Source organism: Sceloporus occidentalis, unplaced genomic scaffold (genome assembly GCF_023333645.1).
Source record: "Sceloporus occidentalis isolate IW3139 unplaced genomic scaffold, rSceOcc1.0.p SCAF_3, whole genome shotgun sequence".
Taxonomy (NCBI): domain Eukaryota; kingdom Metazoa; phylum Chordata; class Lepidosauria; order Squamata; family Phrynosomatidae; genus Sceloporus; species Sceloporus occidentalis.
Window position 1 is genome coordinate 170341599 of NW_028316983.1, and position 21892 is coordinate 170363490.

General features: G+C 40.2%; 1 protein-coding gene across 1 annotated transcript; it reads left to right on the forward strand.

The window, feature by feature from the left end:
• Nucleotides 1–3278: 3278 nt before the first annotated feature.
• Nucleotides 3279–21518, forward strand: MRS2 (magnesium transporter MRS2). Its single transcript, XM_089516854.1, has 11 exons — nt 3279–3469; nt 5085–5158; nt 5744–5780; nt 6739–6851; nt 7992–8165; nt 9282–9412; nt 10451–10567; nt 12604–12756; nt 15582–15699; nt 16507–16620; nt 18300–21518. Exons 3-11 carry the CDS (start codon nt 5744–5746, stop codon nt 18396–18398), a joined length of 1056 nt encoding a protein of 351 aa, XP_089372980.1. The 5' UTR covers nt 3279–3469; nt 5085–5158; the 3' UTR covers nt 18399–21518.
• Nucleotides 21519–21892: the final 374 nt, after the last annotated feature.

The following is a 21892-nucleotide window of genomic DNA, read 5'->3' on the forward strand; positions in this document are numbered from 1 at the left end:
ATGACAACACCTGCCTTCTGGGAGAAAGGTAGCATACAAATAAAGTAAATAAATAATAAATATATCCTCCTCCTCCTACATTGGCTAGATAAAGGTGGGCAACTGTTGAAAACTAGGGGATTACATTAGTCACCCCAGGAGACCTTGGAGGAGTGCCCCCCCCAAAAAGCATTTTTCCCAACTGTTCCCAGACACCATCTAAAGGGCATGGGGAGCATTTTCACCATGTTTTAAGGGCTCTTGAGGCATTTTAGGGCCAGGAGATACCTTTTAACAACAAGAAATGAGTAGACATCATAGCTCTAGTGGGCCACTTGCAACACTTGGACAACATTTTGTCCAACCCTGGGCTAGACCACCTCTATACTGACCTTGCCTCCAAACCTGTTGAACCTTGACTTGTTGGCAACTTCTTAAAGATAAATTATAGCCAGCAAATTTTAATTTTCATTATTGTGGTTGTCAGAATTTCAGATTTACTGCAACTTCACATGATCAGCTACACTAAGATAGCAACCCCTGAGCTCATTTATTTCAGCCTCTGATTTGTATAGCAGAACCTACAGAAAATATGGAGGAAAGTCACTAGTCTTTGGCAACCCCAGGGGTTCTGTTTACATTTGATTCATAACCAAAGGTAGCTCCTCTGCACTGGCAGTGGGAGCCAGATTTCACCCCTGCAGACCCATGGTAGGAGGCACTGTCACCAAATTAGTTAAAAATCATAACTGGGAGTAAATGGAAATCTACTTCTGGTTGCAATTTCAGCTGTTTCCAGGCGACTTGGGCAATGGGAGCATATTAGGAGGTGTTTCTTACTAAACTGCCAACAGTTACGATAGGTTTTGGCGGGTTATTTTATGATGGACTCAAATAATGTTTGGCTTTTGGGGGAGGATCATCTGTATTTTAAAGAATGCTTTCATCCATTATGTATTGATTTGGCAGACTCAGTGGGCTGACAGGTGATAAATGCTATATCACATGCTATAAATAAATAAAAGTTGGGAATTGATAATAACGACAAATTCAACTTTAAAATTTTCTCTTTTAATAGTTTCCCTTTGGATTGTTTTCTGTACAATACATAGGCTTGCAGGGGGGGGGGGGGGAGGAACAGATACTTCATCTCCATTCTGCATAATCATACTGGTTCTGGATAACGACATCCAAAGAAGCGGGTTTATATCCATGAAAGCTCATGCAAAGATAAAAAACAGTTAGTCTTAAAGGTGCTGCCACATTCCTTTTCTCCCCCTCCCTTCTTCTTTTTTATGCTGCAAAATACTAAGGCTGCTGCATCACTGCAGAAATAATGCTGCTTTAACTGTCATGGCTCCATCCTATGGAATCCTGAGATTTGTAGTTTGTTGTGCTCTCTGACAGACCAGGCTAAATAACACACAAAACTACAAATACCAGAATTCCATAGCACCGAGCCATGACAGTCAAAGTGGTGTCAAACTGCATTAATTCTGCAGTGCAGACGCAGCCTAGCATGCTTACTTCTTTGGAAACCCAATCATAATAAGCACCAGCGTATTTGCATATCAAAGCCTAGAAGAAGCCACAAAAAGCACTTTTTTGCTATTATTTTCCACACACTGGTTCCTTTTGTTTGGGTTTGTATCCTTGGCTTCCAAGAGCCTCCAATCCTGCTTCACGGTTTCAGATAGTGCCACCTGCTGCAAGCCTGCAAAACAAACACCAACTAAGCTGAAGTGAACTTTGAATTGCTGTAAACACCACAATTTTGCACCCTCCAAGCACCACAACTTTCATTTGGAACGTGTTGCTATACTAATCACAATGCTGAAAGGCTCTAAATCTGGGCAGTCAGACAGGTTGAGGGCTTGATTCAAAACATGCTCTGTCTTCAATCAAAATCAGAGTGTATTGTAAGCCATGAATGGCTTATATCAGCTTGCTTATATGTTTAATTTTAATTTTGCTTGTAGAGAGATTTTGTAGCACCTTTGAGATTAACTGAAAGAAAGAAGTTGGCAGCATGAGTTTTCATAGACTTCAGTCTACTTCCTCAGATGCATTTGGCGAAGGAAGTACTCTTAAGTCTATGAAAGCTCATGCTGCCAACTTATTTCTTTCAGTATGTAGAAATCTCTTGTAGTACCTTTGATACTAACTGAAAGAAAGAAGTTGGCAACATGAGCTTTCCTAGACTTGAATATGAGGAAGTAGGTTTAAATATATAAAAGCTTGTGCTGCCAACTTCTTTCAGTTGGGTAGTCCAAAACACACTGCAGAAATAATCCAGTTTGAGTCCGCTTTAACTGTCCTGTCTCAATGCTAGAGGATTCTGGGAACTGTACTTTTGTGAGAAGACATTTAGCCTCCTCTGTCAGACATAGTTCTAGTGCCACAATAAAACGACAATTCCCAGGATTCCCTAGCACATAGCCAGGGCAGTTAAAGCGGTTTTAAACTGGCTAATTTCTGCAGTGTGTTTTGGACCTGAGTCTCAAAGGTGCTACAAAATCTCTCTAGATTAGAATTCTCAGCCAGAGAGCTCTTAGGCCTCACTAAACTACAAACCCAAAATGCCACAGAGAGGCAGCCATAGCATAGTGCAACCATAGTGCAATAGCAGCACTCTGAGGGTGTAGTTACAGATGTGAAGGCCCACGGGGGGAAACTTGTTTGTTTTTCCAGAAGCATGCTAAAATAAACTATTTCATAATTGATTTTCTTCCTTTTTTGATGGTTTTTCCTCATTTTCACATCTCCCCATTCCCACTGGGCATATAAAGGGACGTATTTCGCTGTAGTTCTGACTCGGATCATTTTTCCGAGTCATATTGGAATCTGGTCCCTCGTTCCCGTTACAAAGGGCTGCAAACGGACTCGGGTTTTATGGCCGTGTTAGTATGTGGAATCAGTATGTAGAGAGATCTTGTAGCACCTCTGGGCCTGAAAGGAAGGAAGGAAGGAGTGGGCAGCATGAGCTTTCCTAGCCTTGAGTCTACTTCCTGACATGCATTTGGTGAAGGCTAGGAAAGCTCCCCCTGCCCAACTCTTTCTTTTGCTTAGCCTCAAAGGTCCTACAAGATCTCTCTACATACTACACTCGTCCCTCCACTTTTCTGGCTTTGCCTTTCGAGGCCTCCTGCTGCCCTGATCCGCCTCTGGGTCAGACAGGGCTCCTCCTCCTCCTCCTCCTCCATCATCATCCTCCTCTCTTGGGTCCAGCCTCCTCCCAGGCAGATGGAGGGCGCGTGGCTGCTCCGGACCAGGCTTTCCTCCTGCTGCTGCTGCTGCTCCCACCGCCTCCCCTTCCTCCTCGGCCAAGGAGGCGGGCGCTCCCCCCTCTGCACTAAGGCCGCCAGGGCTGCAGGGGCTGGGGCTCCTAGGGCTGCTGGGGCTGCTGCTTGCTGGCCCAGGAAATGCAGGCTGCTGCTGCTCCTCCTCCAGCCCCAGCAGCCCTTCGGGAAGGAGCCCTTGCTGCGCGCAAGTAAGTCATCCTCATCCTCATCCTCAGCCCCACTGTCCCTCCCTCCTCGCCACTCAGGAGCAGCAAGAGGAGGCTCTTGGGGGGCAAGGGCCTATAATAACTGCCCACATCCTTGGGCTGCATCCCCACTGGAGGAATAACCCGCTTTGGCACCGCTTTAACTCTTTTCTGGCTCAAGGCTATGGAATTCTGGGAGTAGGGAAACATTGGGGAATACTTGCCCATAGAGAATCATTGAATACTTGCCTAATTTCTTCCTCTGGGCCCGTATTCTCCAATGATTCCCGATGGGCAAGTAGTGTCATTTGTTTTAGTGCCTCCCATTTCTGCAAGTCAGCTTGGGACCATAGTGCTGCTATTCCACTTTCACTGCTCTGGCTGCCTCCCATTGCATGTTGGGATTTGGAGTTCAGGGGGAGGCATTTAGAACATTCAACCAGAGAGCTCTTAGGCCTCACTGAACTACAAGCCTCAGAATGCAACAGGAGTCAGCCAGAGCAGTAAACGTGGAATAGCAACACTGTAAGAGTGTAGTGCAGTAATCTCCCAAGGCAGACAAAGGTCACACAGGATTACTGCTTCCCAAGCGCTCAGGACTTCTCCTGCCCAAGCCAGGCCACCCTACTCCCTGTTTACTCCCTGTTGTTGTTGTTGAATTACCTGGGACAGCCCTGGGCGCGTGTGGTGGATTAAGGGCTGAAGAATCAAAAGAGTGGTGACCTCCCAGGATGAAACAAATGGTTTCTTGCTGGGAGTGGCTTCAACTCCAGACCTCATGCCCTTTAACAAACCTCTAAAACCAGGAATAGGTCTAACTTGACCAAAGCATAGCTCAACATGGGCATAAATAGATGTAAAAGTAAAAGGGGTGACTCTTGGCCACCCTAAGGCAAACCCTATTATGTGGGTTTTCTTGTTCAGAGGGCGTTTGCCAGTGCCCTCCTCTGAGGCTGAGAGAGTGTGACTTGCCCAAAGCCACCCAATGGTTTTCCATGGCTGAGCAGGGAATCGAAACCTGCTCTCCAGAGTCAAGGTCCACCATTCAAACCACTACACACTGCTCCCACATTTACTCGCTAGCTTTACTCCCTACAATCATCAACTTAATGTCATATGTGAGCAAGCTGTGGTTGTTGTCAGTATAGATGTGTAAACACTGGCCAGCTTCTGAGAGATTTACAGATCTTTGTTAAGTGTAGATTTAGATACATGGATTTCAAGAACTGACAAAGTACTCATCTGTGGTGGGCTTGTAAACTAAGGATGCAGGTATTATGCAGATCATTAATTAGGGCAAAAATAAACAAATTAGTGATGCAGCTGGCCCAGATTCTGCATCTATAGATTCAATCACTTAAAAAAATCCAAAAAGCAAACCTTGATGTTACAATTTTATATAAGGAACACTATTTTACTACTCAAATGAGACTTGAACATCCACAGACTTTGGTATCCAGGGACATCCCGGAATCAAACCCCAACAGATACCAAGGGCCCACTCTTGTTCATGCTAAGTTTTTCAGTGTTCTTGTTGCTGAACAAACTTTTGCGTGTTTATATTCATATCAGATAATACTATTTACTGATGCTTTTTTTTTCTCCTACTCTTCTCAAGGGGATCTTTCTCGACACTTGTCTACAGAGGCATCTCAAGCTGCTCTATCCAGTGTGGTCCCTGTGTTTTCAGTGGTAAGTTCCTACTGCTGTTTCAGTCCAGGACAACTACCCAGTTGGGCAAAGAAGACTGGGTAAGAAGGAGTAGGAGGAATCTTGGTTAATAAGGTGAGGCCAGGGGGAGGAAAAGCTGTTCGGTGGAGGACAGAAGAAGACCTGAAGAAGAGAGGGGGGGGGAGAGAATGTATCATCACATATCGGCACAATATTGGTGGGCAAACACAAAGGTTGCATAATATTGGGCAATTATTTTAGGATCTTTAGCACTGTCTCTTAAGTAATGTGGTCAACAAAGAAGGAAGGTAGATCGAAGAAGAAAGAGGAGCTGTGGTTAAAGCCATGGAGTCTGCATTTGGTTATAGTCCAGATAAAAAAAGAACATACAGGGAGCAGACACTCAAAGTAAGCTGTGCTGGGTACTGAGATGATTTCATGTAACTCTTGAGACTCTCCTAAAACTATTTGGAAAGAAAAAGTGGAGCTATCCAGAAACAGTACAGAAAATTAAAAGATATAACAATTTTATTACATTTTCTTAAAATAAGTCATTGTCTTATACATGGAAAAACCTAATGCTGATCATCCTTTTCTCCTTTGTAGATGAAATTTGATAAAGATGGCACAGTAAGCTCTTATGGTAGGTAGAATTCTAGACTTCTTTTACTTTCAAACTCTCAGAAAGATGACATCTTACAGACACGGTAGAGCCTTTGTTTGTACTGATGTTGCAGTATCATTGCTTACAATTTAACTGCCAAACTAAATAAATGAAATTGTTCAAAATATTCATATTCTGCTTTCTTCCATCATGGATAAGAATCCAAAGTAGCATGTATGGGTTTTCCCCCTCCACTAGATTTCTTATGTTTATTTTATTTTTTTATTTATTTAATTTGTATCCTACCATTCTCTTAGCCCAGGATTCAAGATGGTTTACAACCATTCTAGGGACCAATCAGGTGAAAACTGCTTGGCTTTTAGCATTGAGGCTTTATGACTTACCCTCAGATTATTCACTTCTCTGAATCTTGATTATGCAGTTGAGTTTCCTTTATCCAGAACTGCAAAATCCAAAATACTCCAGAAAACAAAACTTCTTTCATGAGTGACATAGAATCATAGAAGAGACCACTAGGGCCATCCAGTCCAACCTCCTGCCATGCAGGAAATCCAAATCAAAGCATCCCTGACAGATGGCCATCCAGCCTCTGTTTAAAGACCTCTAAGGAAGGAGACTCTATCACCTTCCACATGATAGTGATAGTTCAATGTACACAAACGGTTTCGTGCACACAAAAAAAATATTTCAAAAATGTTGTATAAAATTATCTTCAGGTTATGTGTATATATGAAAAATAAATGAATTCCATGATTAGATTGGGTCCCACCTTCAGGCTATTCCATTATTCACATATATGCAAATACAGGTATTCCAGAATCCAAAAAGATCCAAAATATGGAACACTTCTAGTCCCAAGCATTTTGGATAAGGAATATTCAACCTGTATTGGGGTGACAGTTTTGAGGGTCAGTCTATTAGTCCATTGCAGTCTGTATTCTTGTTTTACATCACTTTTTAAACATCTTTTGGGCAGAAAAAAAGAAAACAGAACTGTATCAGGAACTAAGCCTTCAAGCACGGGATCTACGATTTCAGCACCAAGTAAGCATCTCACCCAGGAACAACAGGATTATCATGAGAATGGAGGTGAGTGGGCATCCCTGTGTCTATTTGTCACATGTGATAATATGCTTTGCTTTTCCTGCAGGCATACATCTGTGTAGGAAAATCATTATGTATGAAGCAGTACCTCTGTTACTTAGTATAAGCTGGAGGCATATTATTTGTGGAGATCAGCATATTGCCTTATAATTCAACAAAACAACAGAGCCAAAATGACAAGAAATAGGAGCAAGCAACTAAGATTATAATACAGCTTGTGTCGCCCTTATCCCAAATCCTGAAATAAAAACATTTCAAAAACTAAAACTATTTTCATGGGTGGCTAAGATAGTGACACCTTTGCTTTCTGATGGTTCAGTGTATACCAGATTTGTTTAATGCACAAAATTATTTAAAATATTGTATAAAATTGCCTTCAGGCTATGTGTATAAGGTGCATATGAAACATAAATTTAGACGTGGGTCCCATCTTCAAGATATCTCATTATGTATATACAAGTATTCCAAAATCCAAAAAAATCTGAAATCTGAAACACTTCTGGTTTCAAAGCATTTCAGAGAAGGGCGACTCAACCTGTAGTGAGATATGCACAAGTGATAAGGAGAACAAAATGGAAATCAGATAAATGCAAATTGTAATAGTAGAGAATGAATAAACAAGCAGAGGAGGATAGTGTATAGGAAGCAGCAATCCAATATACACTTACCTGGGAATGTCACATTGTACTCTGTGGGGCTTACTACTGAGTCAAAACCTATGTAGGATTGGACTCTCGGCCAGGTAAACTCTACCCCAAGGGCTATAACAAAATGAGATCAAAGTTAAGCTTTCTAGTGGGAGGAACTTCACATTGGCACGACACCTTAAAAGATCCTTAAAATCAAAGGATAATATCATACTACATTGTTACAGCACTATTATTCAATTTTAACTGCTATGGTTGCCTCCTGTGGAATTCTGAGGTTTGTAGTTTAGTGAGGCCTAAGAGCTCTGTGGCTGAGAATTTGAAATAATCTCTCCAAATTGCAAATTCCAAGTTTGCACAGGAGGCAGCCATAGCAGATGAAGTAGAATAATAGTGTTTTAATAGTGCAGTGTGATACTGTCCAAAATGCACTTGTATTACAAATCACTTTCCAATTTTATTCTCCCTTCTTCTTTAGTTTTTGAAAGCAGTGGTAACACCTGGATATCTTCTGATTCTGGACTATCGTAATATAAACCTGGAAAACTGGCTGTTCCAAGAACTGGCACCTCAGCTAGCTGGAGAAGGTCAACTCATTACATATTCTTTACCTTTTGAATTCAGAGCTATAGAGGCAATACTACATTACTGGGTGAGCATGCTTTTGCTGTAATGAGAATAATAGTTTAGTGTGGTCATGTGCTGAGGGAAGCAAGTAGAAACCAGAATTGTGATGAAAAAAAGGCAGTCACTTTATCTGATAATACAGTCCACTGGAATGATATAGATATTTCTTAGGAGAAAAAAGAATCTAAAAGGTTCTGCTTTCAGATGCCTGTTTCCCATTTACTGAAAGACTAAACTAGGAGGTTGTGTTTTTTCCAGGTTGTCCTAAACAATCCTATGCCAGGAGTCACCAAGTATGGGCAGGATTTGCTTGAGAACATGGTGCACACACTCAGTCCAGAAATTGCTTTTGAGAACCAGACCAACATATTTTTTTTTCATTTCTCTGTGAGCTGCACTTCCATTTTTCTTGATCTTAGTAATCTAAATTAAAAGGAAGGGGAGGTTTTTCTTCTTATCAGTACTGTTAAACTCATTAATACGCTTCCAATTTTCAGCATATAATTCAGTTTTCCAGTAGGAAGGGATCCTGATGTGGGTCATTCCTATCACTCCCACTGGAGCAACCCTCCTGAAGCCATTGAGTAGAGCAGGTGGGACTCAAAACCTAATTGAACATCACATGTGGACTAGCGTCCAAACTTACATAATCCAGTAAGACAAGTGGAACAGACAGAGATAGGACAACCTGATGTGAGACATACCAGAGCCAGCCATATGAGGGAGGATAGCTGCTGGCAGGTCCCCAGATTGGTTAGTGCTGGACCACTAGTTGGAGCACCGTCCTACCAAAGAATGCCTTGGCAAAAGAAAATATGTCCAACCTGTAGTGCCTAATGAAGGCAGACACTAAGGTCCAGATTGTAGCTCAACAGAAAGCAACAAGAAGTGCATTACTGAAAAAGGTAGCAGAAGTTGCTGCGCTCTGGGAAATCAGTGGCAACATTCCCAGGCAGAAATGGTGACCTAGCAGAGTGAAGGCAGGCTTTGCCCACCATAGCTGGATGGCTGATTTTGCTGGAGGTGATGTGTTCACTTTAGAAATTCCAGGAATATGTGACTGTTGTCTACTTTGTTCAGCAGCCCAAGGCATTCTAAAAAAGTTGTTCTAATTCTTATGAAGGATCATGTTGTTATCTAGATCAACTACCTGCGTGGGAGACTTCACTGTCTGCAGCCTCAGATTCTTGAGACACTGGATGCTCTAGTGGACCCTAAGCTTTTGTCACTGGATAGGAGCAAAGTTCATGTCCTTCTACAAAATGGTAAATGGTAAGAAATGCTCCCTCCCCCCCCCTTTTTTTTTTTAACTTAAAAAATTATACATTTCTTACAAAACTTGAGTCTTGATCTGTGTAACAGATGAACCTCATGCTACAACACGTTGCCTGCAGTATTGGCCTGGGATGCATTCTAGTCCCAGTCCAAAATGGACTTGCTTAACCCCACTTCCTCCACTTGGAAAACACTAACCTTCTTGTTCTGCTGTAGTAAATTGACACGGTTGTCCCTCTGGTTCCTTCAAGAATATCTTTACCAAATACTACCTAAATTACTACCTACATTACTTAGACTTTTTTCATCTCCTTTGAATAAAGCAAACACCAGTAGCTGTGGTAGGCTTAATTAGTTGATTTAATATGTTTACAAATCACTTTTCAATAGAATGGGCCTGTTGAAGCAACTCTCAGTCAAAATCCATAGATGCCAAAATCCCAGCAGAGTCATGAAACAAGAAACAGCTAGTGTCTTTAAAATGGAAAAAATTACTAGTTGCGGAATCATAGAGTTGGAAGGGGCCTTATTGCCATCAGGTTCAGTGCAGCATTTCCAGCTAGAGGATTTCCAAAAAGATGATACATATTAAATTGTTAAATGCCTCCCTGGTGACAATAGTTTGAACATGGTTCTCAAAAATGTTGATTTCCCCTATTTTGTAAGGGGGTGGGGTGGTGAAAGGAACTCTAAACAAGTCTCTCTGGTCATTGTGGCCTCACCCCCTAATGTAGGTCGCCTAGCCAAACTCCTTATGCATATTTAACAACCAGACAGACTCATGGGGAAAAAGTAGTTTCCAGATAACCATGCCCCAAGCTGTATACAGTCTTAAAATTTAGAACCAGCAGTTTCAGTTGTACCCAGAAAAATAATTTATTTCATTGAAATTATGTAGATACTTATAAAACATTATGGATTGTTTCTTCTCAACTATGCATCTTCCCAACTATGGAGATTTATGTATTATTGTTGTGTTTAGTGTTGCAGGTTTTATTCTTCTTTTCCTTATTTCTCTTTTCTTTTCTTTGTTAGTTTGTCAGAATTAGAAACAGATCTCAAAGTTTTCAAAGAGACGATACTGGAAATCCTAGATGAAGAAGAAGTCCTAGAAGAGTTGTGTCTAACTAAATGGACAGACCCACAAGTTTTGTAAGTATGTATTGTTAGGAAAGTTCAAGGAGTGTGTGTGTGTTTGTCCAAATCTCACAGAATTATTGGGAAACAGCATTGCTTACATTTATGTAGACAGCTTCTTTCTCAAAGCACCTTGTTTTTGCCATGGAAAACTTCAGAATATTACAGAATTTGTAGCACCTTTGAGATTTACTGGGAGAAAGATGTTTGTAGCATAAGCTTTCATAGACTCAGCCTGTTTCATCAGATGCATCTGTTGAGTCTCTAGAAGCTTATGCTAGAAACTTCCTTCTTCCAGTTAGTCTCAAAGGTGTTACAGATTCCTTTGTATGCTGATACAGCCAAACTTGGCTCTGTCTTTGAATATTGTATATAATAGTGTTGTTTTGCAGCACAGACTGATCTCCAGTTTGAAAGATTTGTAGCGCTATTTTGTCAACAGCTTATGTGATCCTGTTATTCTGTGGTGTGACAACAACTGCAGTTAACTGCCTAGTGAGATATGGATAAAACTAAATTGTCTGAAGAGGCGTATAGCTTTTACAAAATATGGAGGCTGAAGGGACTCTACTGCTAGGGTAACTACAAAGTGTATTTCAGTGTGACCTAATTCTAGTTGAATTCTGCCATGAAGTACATTTCAAATAGAACTTATCTTGATAACATTCTTTACCAAGAGATCAGGCGAGGAAAGACAATTAGTAAGATTCCTTTTTTAAAAAATAAATTCTGTAAAATGAATAAAATAAAGCATATGTGGCAAAATTTATTTAGTTAATTATTAATTTAATATCCTACCTTTTACACAATATGGGACCACAATGGGGAGGTTAAAACAGCATTTTGGGGAGAAAGACTGTGCCAGGAAGTGTCCTCTCCCAACACCCAGGGAAAGTATACTGTGGTCCTTTCCCATCTGTGGGGGTTTGGTTCTGGTCCTTTTCGCCACAAATGGGAAAAACTGTGTGAGCTTAAACCTATATTAATGGGTGGCAACATGCATGCAGTCATGAGCACACACTACCATTAATTAATATGGGGTGGGACAAACAGTAGGAGCTCCAGTCCATGGATGGCTAGCCCATCCATATGGCAGGTTCACTGTATATTATGATAGGTGCTATTATTTCATTGACTGAAGTTAGGAGTGTTTTTGTATCATGGCTCTTCAGTTGTTTAAGTGAGAGTCACCACATAAAATCTTATAGCAATAGTATATAATCAGTGGACCTCAGACTTCTGACATCGTCACATCTTCCTATGCAATCTGTTAATATGAGGTGCTGATGAAGAAATTTAAGGGCAAAGCATTATAGCTAAGCTTCCTGACACTTTTCTCCAGCGTTCTAACAAGCAGCTGTTGAATTTGTCAAGAAGCATGAAAAGCCTTCCCAGCAGAGCAAGCCAACTCTTGTTGCTTTCAGCTCATGCAGTGTCAGCAAGAGAGACCTAAGGCAGGCAGTCCTGTTCATGGAAGGACTGGTTTAAAGAGGGAAGGCAGTGACTGCACATATTACTTGTTTTCTTTTTAAAGTAAACTTTCAGCCAGTGATGGGCAATAATATTGTTTCAGGTTATTGTACAGATTTTCTGAAATGCAGAGCCAGCATGGTGTAGTAGGTTGAGCAATTCGAGTCAATTGATTCAAGTCTACATAATTGGAGATGGCTTTCTTAGCCATGGCAGCCTTATTGTGAAATACCCTCCCCTTGCAGGCCCAGTTGCCACTGACCTTGGCTTCATTACACCAAGTTAAGCTTTTTACTAAATCCTTTGGGACCTAATTAACTTCTGTTGAAATGCATGGTTTTCAGTGTCTGAAACCTGTTTTAAACTTTTAATATGCATTTATCTATTTTAATTATTTTATTGTTTTTAAATTTTAAATTGTTTTAAACTTTTTATTTGATTTTACTTGTATACCACCCTGAATCCTAGGGTACAGACTGGGATATAAATATTTTAATGAAGGTCTTGGCTACTTGTTGATGTGTTTTATGGATTTGTAGTTTTCTGGCATCATAATTACAAAAAGTCATTATTGTCCACAGCGAGGAGAGCCTCTCTGGAATTGACCATGCAGAGGAGATGGAGCTACTTCTGGAGAATTACTACAGGCAGGCAGATGATCTTCTTAATGAAACTCATGAACTTCGAGTATTGATTGATGATTCTGAAAGCATCATTTTTATCAACTTGGACAGGTTAGTTATGTGCAACATGCTCTGTGCTAAAATGTAAGATTATTCCTGTGGAAAGCATTTGAAAAGTTGCATTAGTATCAGGTTTGTCTGTGGAGGTTGTTCTTCATTCAGCTGGAATGAATTTCATCCCTGTAATATGCTTGGGTTGTGTTAATTGCCTTGAATACTGTGCAGTCATTCCACTGTAAAGGCTAAAATCAACATGACAATTCACTCCAGACTAGAACATCTTCACAAATTTCACTGAGCATTGGGCACAGTGGCACGTAAACTTAGTTCACTTAGATTTGGGATTAAAGATAGACACCTGGTGCCTTCCAGATGCTTTGAACTACAAGTCCTACAACCTCCTAGCCAGCATGGCTAGTGGTCAGGGATTATGGGAACTGCAGTGCAACACAGGTGCAGGTCACATGGTTTCTTGCCTCATTTCAGGTCAATATTCCTCTGCTTATAACTGGTAATTCTGTTAATAGTGAAGCTCTTCCTGTTTTAAACTGCGGTTAGGTGCAATCAGCAGTGCATACCAATGTAAAGATTCCTTTTCTCCTCTAGAGGGACATTATGTAAGTGCTGCATCTGGAAGCCAGAAAACAGTTTCAAAGGAAGAGCTAAATACCAAAAGTGCCATAATGCTCCTGCCTTATACACTCCACAGCATTTCCTGATCCTCTGATCCTTTTTAAAGTATTGTTGCAAGGTAACAGTAAATTAGCTTGCCATGTAACTATTTTAAAAGCTGATTCTGAAAAGCAAACCCCTGTACTGTTACACTGTCAGTACTTACCAAAGGAATCAGGGATGGCAAAGAGATGGTGACTTTTGCAGAACAGAAGCTGGTTTATTATTTATATCCCACCTTCCTTCCAGTACAGGGACTCAAGTCAGCTTAAAAATCTAAAACTGTCCAAGTTAAAACACTATAAAACATGCAATATACAAGTTAAAAAAAACCAATTAAACAATTCAAAAAATAAAAACATTACATTATTAAAATTTAAAGTTTAAAACTCTTCAAAACAAAAACAAAACAGCATGCCTGTCATGCAAAAGCCTGGTGGCATAGAAACGTCTTTACGTGCCGATGGAAGGACAGCAGGGATGACACTATCCTGACTTCCCTATGGAGGGATTTACAGAGCTTGGGAGCAGCCACTGAAAAGGCCCTTTCTCTTTTTCCCACCAAATGCGTCTGAGAGGGTAGTGGGACAGAGAGAAGGGCTTTCTCAATGACCTCAATATTCTCAGGGGCTTGTACAAGGAGATACGGTCCTTCAAATAGCTAGGACATCCTGTTTGATTCAAAAAGTGACTGTTTCTCTACATCCCATTTTGTAATTCTCTTTTTTTGTGACTGCAAATTTTTGTGTAGCATCAAAGAAAGTATACTGATTTTGTTTTTCAATGTTATGGCTAATTTGATTTTACATGTTTTTCTCCATATGAACACGATTGCACTGAAAGAAGCTAGGACATCATACATCTCCTCATAATTGTTTCTTGATATTTCACAGCATAACCTTCCCTTCTAGCTAATTCTAGCTTCCATTGTAATAACACAGTTATTTGTGCTTGCTGGGAAATGTCTCGTGAAAATCTCATGAGCCAAACAACATACCACCCTTGGGAGACAATTTTATAGAATGAGCTTTTGGTTCTTGCATACCTGATATCAGAAATCAGAATATGGGCAACTGCAGTTTTCATAATCCCTTACTCTAGACTATGCAGGCTAGGACTGATAGTCATTGCCATACAACATCTGGAGGGCTACATTCTGCCCACCCTATTTTAAACTGCAGAAGTCCTCTTCAGCAGAGCAATTCCCTGGGTTCTCTGTTGAATTCCCTCTGCAAAATCTGGATCCTATAAGCTTGTTACCAGAAAGATACTGTTCTTTAGAACGGATAGCTCTGCATATCATATTAATCTGTCCTACTGACTGAGAGTCCATGGCATAGTGTGTACCACATCTCTGGCATGGAGATGAAATGAGAGATTGATTTCAAGATTCAATAACTTACTGTATTTGTGTGTAGATGACAATTCTTTCTCAACCAAATGCTTTCCTGAACAAATAGTAAATTTAAAATGTTTTATTTATTTCTTTAATGGGCTTCTAATTATTTAGCTTTTGTAATATGATAATTTTACATAAAAGTGCCATTTGTTTTAAACACAGTTCTGTTTGAGTCTTGGTTTCCTTGAATAGACTCAGATAACCCAGTTACAGTATATCATATTTGAAGGGGTAGTGTAGTATAACTGTAAGAGTTAACAAATTGTATCTCTGTAATCAGGTATAGCAGGCTTAATACAGACTAACAGTTTGTCATGAGTAGTCTTAAAAATTTGGGTGTTTGTTTATTTTGTTTTACTCTGAAGTGACCAAATTTTTAAATGGGTAACAACAGAGCTAAAAACATGTAGGAAAAGAGATTCCAGCTCAACATTAGGAGGAACTTACTGATAGTAAGGGCTGTTCGACAGTGGAACACACTCCCTCGAACTGTAATGGAGTCTCCTTCCTTAGAGGTCTTTAAACAGGCTGGATGGACATCTGTCAGGGATGCTTTGATTTAGATTTCCTGCATGGGAGGGGGTTGGGCTGGATGGCCCTTGTGGTCTCTTCCAACTCTATGATTCTATGATTGTCTTTTAGGACCAATGGTAAATTTCAATTCAGTCCTATTATAACCTTTGCTCCTCATCATATCTAAAGGTAAAGAGAGTAGTAAGTACTCCAGAGAAGCCCAAACCTCTGAAATGAGTATAAACTGGCAAGTGACCTTTCGCTTTGACATGATTACATTTCTCCTCTTTAGTCACCGGAATGTGATGATGAGACTGAACCTGCAGCTGACCATGGGTACTTTCTCGCTGTCACTCTTTGGATTGCTAGGAGTGGCCTTTGGCATGAATTTGGAATCTTCGTTTGAAGAGGTAAGGCACAGCTCAGGAAAATAAGTTGTCAAAACAAGTGAGAAGAAAGACAGTTGTGGCCTCTGCTTGAATATCACATCCATGGTACCATTCATTCTAGAGAGAGGACTTCTCAACTGCAATCATGAGAGGAAAAGATTGAAATCCACTGTGTGTAGTTCTAATGTAATAACATTATCAGTAATTTCTCTAGTCGTCAGGGGAAAAAATGTAAGACCTTAAGTCTTATAAACAGCACTGGATCGTATTTTTTTTCTCTGTCATGGACATGCAGTGCAGTTCTGTACAACCCTTAACAGATAAGAAGCCTTACATCTGAGGTTTAAGAAGAATTTTGACTGGAAATATACCTGAGTTCAAAGTTTGCTACACCAGCCAGTGGATTTTTCTGAAAAGGTGACTTTTCATGTCCCTTTTCTCACTTTATTCATCTTCCTCATTCTTCAGATCAAGTCACTGGTTTGACTGGGAGCTTCTGCAAAGGGAATGAGGAGAAAAGAAAGGGAGCCAAAGCAGATAATTTTGATTGGGGGAGGGGTGGTAATAGAAACCCAAAGGGGAAAAGAAGGGGGTTCACATAAGCAGGTACATCAGGGAACACATGCTGTGTGCTATTTCAGTTCTTGATCACAAGTTTACTAGAAAATGTAGTTGCTAGGTTGAAATTCTCTTCTAAAAGAACATCTTAAAGACTATTTCTCTTTAAAAAGAAGTTAAAAAAATAAGAACTGTGATAAATGTTTGAGGTATAGGTGATAATCTCTGAAGATAGGTCTGCAGCATTCATTATGTTCCTTAACTTGCTAGGATCGCAGAATGTTTTGGCTGGTGACTGGAATTATGTTCCTGGGCAGTGGCCTAATTTGGCGGCGTCTCCTTTCATTCCTTGGGCGGCATCTTGAACCTTCAGCACCTCCTCCAGTAAGTACATTCTGACTAAAATTGTACACTGAGCTTCTATCTTTCCCTCCCATTTTCTTGTGACTCTTCCATGTGGTACATCTCTGTAGTGGCAATCTAAGGCACAAGCATGCAACAGCATTCAACTTGAATGACTAGGATGAAGCCTTGAAATAAAAGAGGCAGAGTGTGACTGTATACAAATGCATTAATGTGTTACGATCATTACATGGTAAGCCACTGAGATGCAGGGGCTTTGTTTCATGAGTGTTACCATCTCTCACATTAGGGAACATCCATTAAGGATCTCACATTTTAAGCAGCTTTACTTTCCCAAGTGGCCAGAGCTACCAGGGCAGCAACCCACTTTGTTTCTCAACATGGAAACATTTCACCAAGTGACTCTCTACCTTCCTTTCGAAAAGTTCAGGCTGAATGACCAACATCAGGAGCTATAGGAAGGTCACCCCAACAATAAGCTGCTTGAGCGGAAAGCAGTTCTTCAGTTGTAGGGAAGTGCACCATCTAAGTACCAAAGGAAGGAAGTTGTTCTCTCTATTCCTCAATATCTGTCACAGGCTTCTATAGCCTGGTACTGTTTGTCAATTCCCATTATCCCCAGCCACTACCCTATAGGCTCTGTGGCTGATGATGATGATGAGAGTTTTTGTTGTTTTTTTAAATAGCATGTTAGTAACACATTGCTTATGGGTAATCACTTACTCTTCTGCATTTTTAATTTTTGCAATGGTGTTTCTCCTATAGGCTCAACTGCTTTCTTAACTGTAGTTGCAGATAGCTTGACTGCGATTTATGTATTACTGAGAAGCCACCATGTTATGATTTTTATAGTTTTGATTTTGAGAGCATATTTCAGGTCTGTATATAGTTTCAGCATAAAGAAGAGACAAGCTTACTGTCTCTACCTTAGCCCTGCTATCCATTAGTTCTACTTCCTTATCTTGAAATCCTGTTCTAACTCGGGCAGTATTATTTATACAAAGTAAAAGAACTAGAGATAAATATGCAAAAGGTTACACGTTGTTAACATCTGAAAAAAAGAAGCACAGGCAACTAACCAACCCAATTATTTGCTTTTTAAAAATACAGACTGAAATTCTCTTATCAGCTACATAATCACCATATATACATGGCTATGCAGTAACTTCTGGCCATTGCCACTTACTGGATAGCAGTCACTGATCAATGGAAATCTATTCCCCAGTCAATTGAGAAGCAGCTGACTGACATTTCCACCCCCTCCTATGAGCAATCTCCTAATGCAACAGGCAGAAGTGGGGTCCCTGTCACAAGTCCTCTGGAGATCACTTGCCTAAGGAGGAGTTGGAATATCACGTTAACTGCTTCCCACTCATCAGGCGAACCAACTCCTTTTCATCACAGCAACTGCTGCCTGGTTAATGGGGATTAGGGGATTTCCAGAGTTTTTGCAGATGCTCTAAATTAGGGAATATCTGAATGTGAATACAAACTAGTTATGACTGTGTATCTAGATTATGCATTCATAATTGCCTTAGTGAATTCAGCCACTGTTAGTAAAGTAATGCATACAGAAAGGTACTGCAGCCCTCTAGGCCAGATATGTACCACCAGTCTTTTTTCAGTGGATTTGAGTTTCTTTGTACTGATTACTTCACTGTTTTCCTGTCCCGCCCTATCATGTTGTTGTTGTTCCATAGATTCCAGCTTTGCTGAAAAGAACTCAGCCAGCAAATGGAAAAGTGGAATTTAAAAGTGACATTAAAACAGAACCACTTGGGTCAAGTAGAAGCACATGACCAACCAATGACCAGTCTTCCTGGTTGTTCCTTTACAATTGGACTTCAGATGTCAATTGGTGTTTCCTGTAATAAATGGTAGCAGTTGTTATTACATGACTTTAATATATGCCAAAGATACGTGCTTGGAGCCAGCACAATTTTCAGCTTTGGTGAGACAAGTCCTGTGAATTTCTTTGCACCAGAGTAGAAAATCTCAAACACTTCCATAAAATGCAGACTGTTTTTTCAGATGCTTCCTCTGCATACTGTGGTTTAGTAAATACAAGGACATTGCAGGTATATCTCTGCTGAGGAGACAGCTGTGTTCCTACTCCTCTATCAGAAAATTTGGCACCAGAGGCAGAAATAACATAGAAAGAATAGGGATCTGTTTCTACACAACAACAACAAAGGAGCAGCAGTTCAACATGTTTCAGCAAACTTTTTAATCCATTAATGACACTATGCACATGTGAAATGAAACAACCATACCAGGTAAGCCTTGCATAAATAAATTAAAATGTTCTGAATCTGCTGAGGATCACTTGAAGGTTTCTTCCAGAATCCATCCAGGGATGAGTTTTTCTTTCATTTGCTTCTACATTAATAAGCTTCTAGATCTGATTTTTTTAAAAAAACAATCTGCTCATCAGACAGGTTTATCTCTTCCTTTTCTTCATGTTTTGCTGTTTGATTCTGGACATGGCTACAGTAGGATCGGTTAAAGTAGAATCCTGGTGTTTCCCAGTTCAAGTTTTGTTATTGCTTTGTGATATTGCTTTTTTGCAGCAACCCAGCACCAAGCATCTGTATCTGTCCAGCTCTCCTTCACCATCTTCCCAGTGCCAATGTTACTAAAAACCTTCCAGCTAAGCAGAGGATGGGGAAGGAGAGTGAGGGAGCATATTTAAAAAGAATATGGATGGGCACATTTTAAAAGCTTCATTGTGAGAGGCTTAATAATTAATTAATTAATTAATTAATTAAATTCCTTGCCTGCCTTTACCTATGGGTTAGTGTTAGGCAGGGAAGAACAGATTAAAATACAGCAACAAATATACTGATAACACAATTAAAAATGTATAATTGGAAGAGCATATCTCCAGCTTAAAAAGCATACATATTAAAAACAATCAATTCATAATATAAAAACTTGTAATTAAAATATCTGGTTGGGCCTGCTAGAAGAGATTTTTGTTAATGCTGTTTTAAATGCAGACAGAGTATCCAGCTGCTGAATCTCTTCCGGGAGGTCTTTCCACAATTTAGAACTGGCTGAAGAAAAAGTCCCCTGGTTAAGAGTTCCCAGCCCGATCTTGGCTGTCTGAAGTAAATGTCCTCCAGAAGACCCAAGTTTATGGGGTGGATTATACAGGAAAAGGCATGTAGGTAACCTGGACCCAAACCATGTAGGGCTTTAAAATTAACAACCAACATTTTGTAGCTTGCCCAGAAACTAATTGGCAGCCAGTGGAGTGGTTTTAATATAGGTGCAGTAAGATTACTCCTAGATGCACCAGTAACCAGTTTGGCTGCCATTTTCACATTAATTGATGCTTCTGAACTTGTTACAGAGGTAACCCAATGTACAGCACATTGCAGGCATTCAGTCTTCAGGTTACCAGTGCATGCACTACCAGATTTAAGTCCTCCAGCTCTAGGAAGGGGTGCAGCTGGCATATCAATTGAAGTTGATAGTAAGCACTCCTAGCCATCATTTGGAGCAACAGATCCAGAAGCACTCCCAAGCTGCAAACAGTCTTTTGTGGGGAGTGTAACCTCATCTAGGACTAGTTGGCACACTACCAACCCCAGGTTAATAGTAAGCACTTCCATCTTGTCAGGATTCAGTTTCAGTTTATTTTCCCTCCTCCAGCCCATTACCTCCTCCAGGCATTTAGAGGAGACATTCTATCCTTAGCTGATGCTAACAATTTTTGAAAACATGAAGGAGTATATTTAGGTGTCATCAGCATACTGATAGCACCTTGCTACATGCGTCCAAATGATCTCTCCCAGCCGTTTCATATAGATGTTAAACAGTATTGGGAATAGAATGGCAGCTATGTAACAGCTGTTTTGAGCAGCTATCCCCAAGCACATTTTTACCTGAGGGAACACCTTGCTAGGAATCTAGGTCTTCCATTGCAACTCTGGTCAACATCTGAAGTTAACCATAGAAACACACTGGAAGACCTACAACTGTCTTGAGAATTGTTCTCTCTTGGAATCTCTAGGTCCTCCAGCATCTCTAGGTCCTTCAGCTTCAGGTAGAGTCATACTGGAGGACCTAGAGATTCCTAGAGAGAACATAATAATAAAATCCATATATAATCAAAGGCACAAAAGTCAAATCTACAAACGTGAAGGGCCGAGTGTAGCATCCATCCTCAGTGGAAAAGTACCATTCCAATTGTCCTTAAATACAGGACTTCTTTAATAGAGAAACGGCTTTTCTTCAGTAGAAAATTCTTTAGTGAAAACTGTACAACTTACTTGAATATTAAGGAGAAGGGCATAAATAGTTTCCCAAATTCATACATTTCTTTCATGCCACTTTTGAAAGTAGCATTTTCGCCTACAGAAAAAAATAATCCTGCGGGGATTTAACACTAACAGTGCCTCCTTGTAAGTAAGAGAGAGAAATGTTAAAAGGTACCTGCTTTGTTTAAAGTCAAATTGCTGCCAGTATATGTATACTTTGCAGGCTGAAGTCCAGTACACAGTTATGCTTTAATTCTAGATTAAGTAATGGAATAGCATCAAGATGTTTTGGATCAAAGTTGCCATTGGTATGCTGGTGCTCTTAATTGTTTTAAAACATCTGGAGGTGCCCTGCTTTATCTCAAACAGTGTTATTTGAAAGTAAATACACTTGATGCTGTTCATACACATTGAACTGCTGGATCAAACAAGAAAAACATCTTTCAATCAGCTAGCATATTGACACCAGAGGCATTAGCACTCATACCTTGATGAAGTTACTACATGCAGAAGGATAATCCCACCAGTTGGATGCAAAGTCACATACTGCTGCTTTAAACAGATCCTTTGGGACAGTTCCCTGCTTTGATCCAGCTGCTAGGACTACATGTATGAATCACTCTGAAAATGTTAAAGCTGTCATGGAAGGTTAGATTTATCTCCTTCCCCCGTTCCATAATAATAAACAAATGCTTGAAAGGATGTTAGCTATTTTGATCATGCCCCCTTGTTCAAAGCATGGTGTGACAAAAGCCAAAATCTGACTTCCATGAAAAGGTAACTGCAATCAGGGATTGAGAGATTTCCATCTGTTGTTCAGTTAGTTGCCGTATGACCTACTGTTAACAGCTAGAGCAGTATTGGTTCAGAAAAAAATTAAAATGCTGTTCAAAGAGGAATTTTTAGCTTTTATTACTTGTATTACATAGTGGCCAAGGGAAGAAAGAATACAGCATTTCCTGGTGATTTTAAATGAAGACAGTACAACAGTTAATCATTAAACTTAAGCAGCAATGGGAGAATCTGTA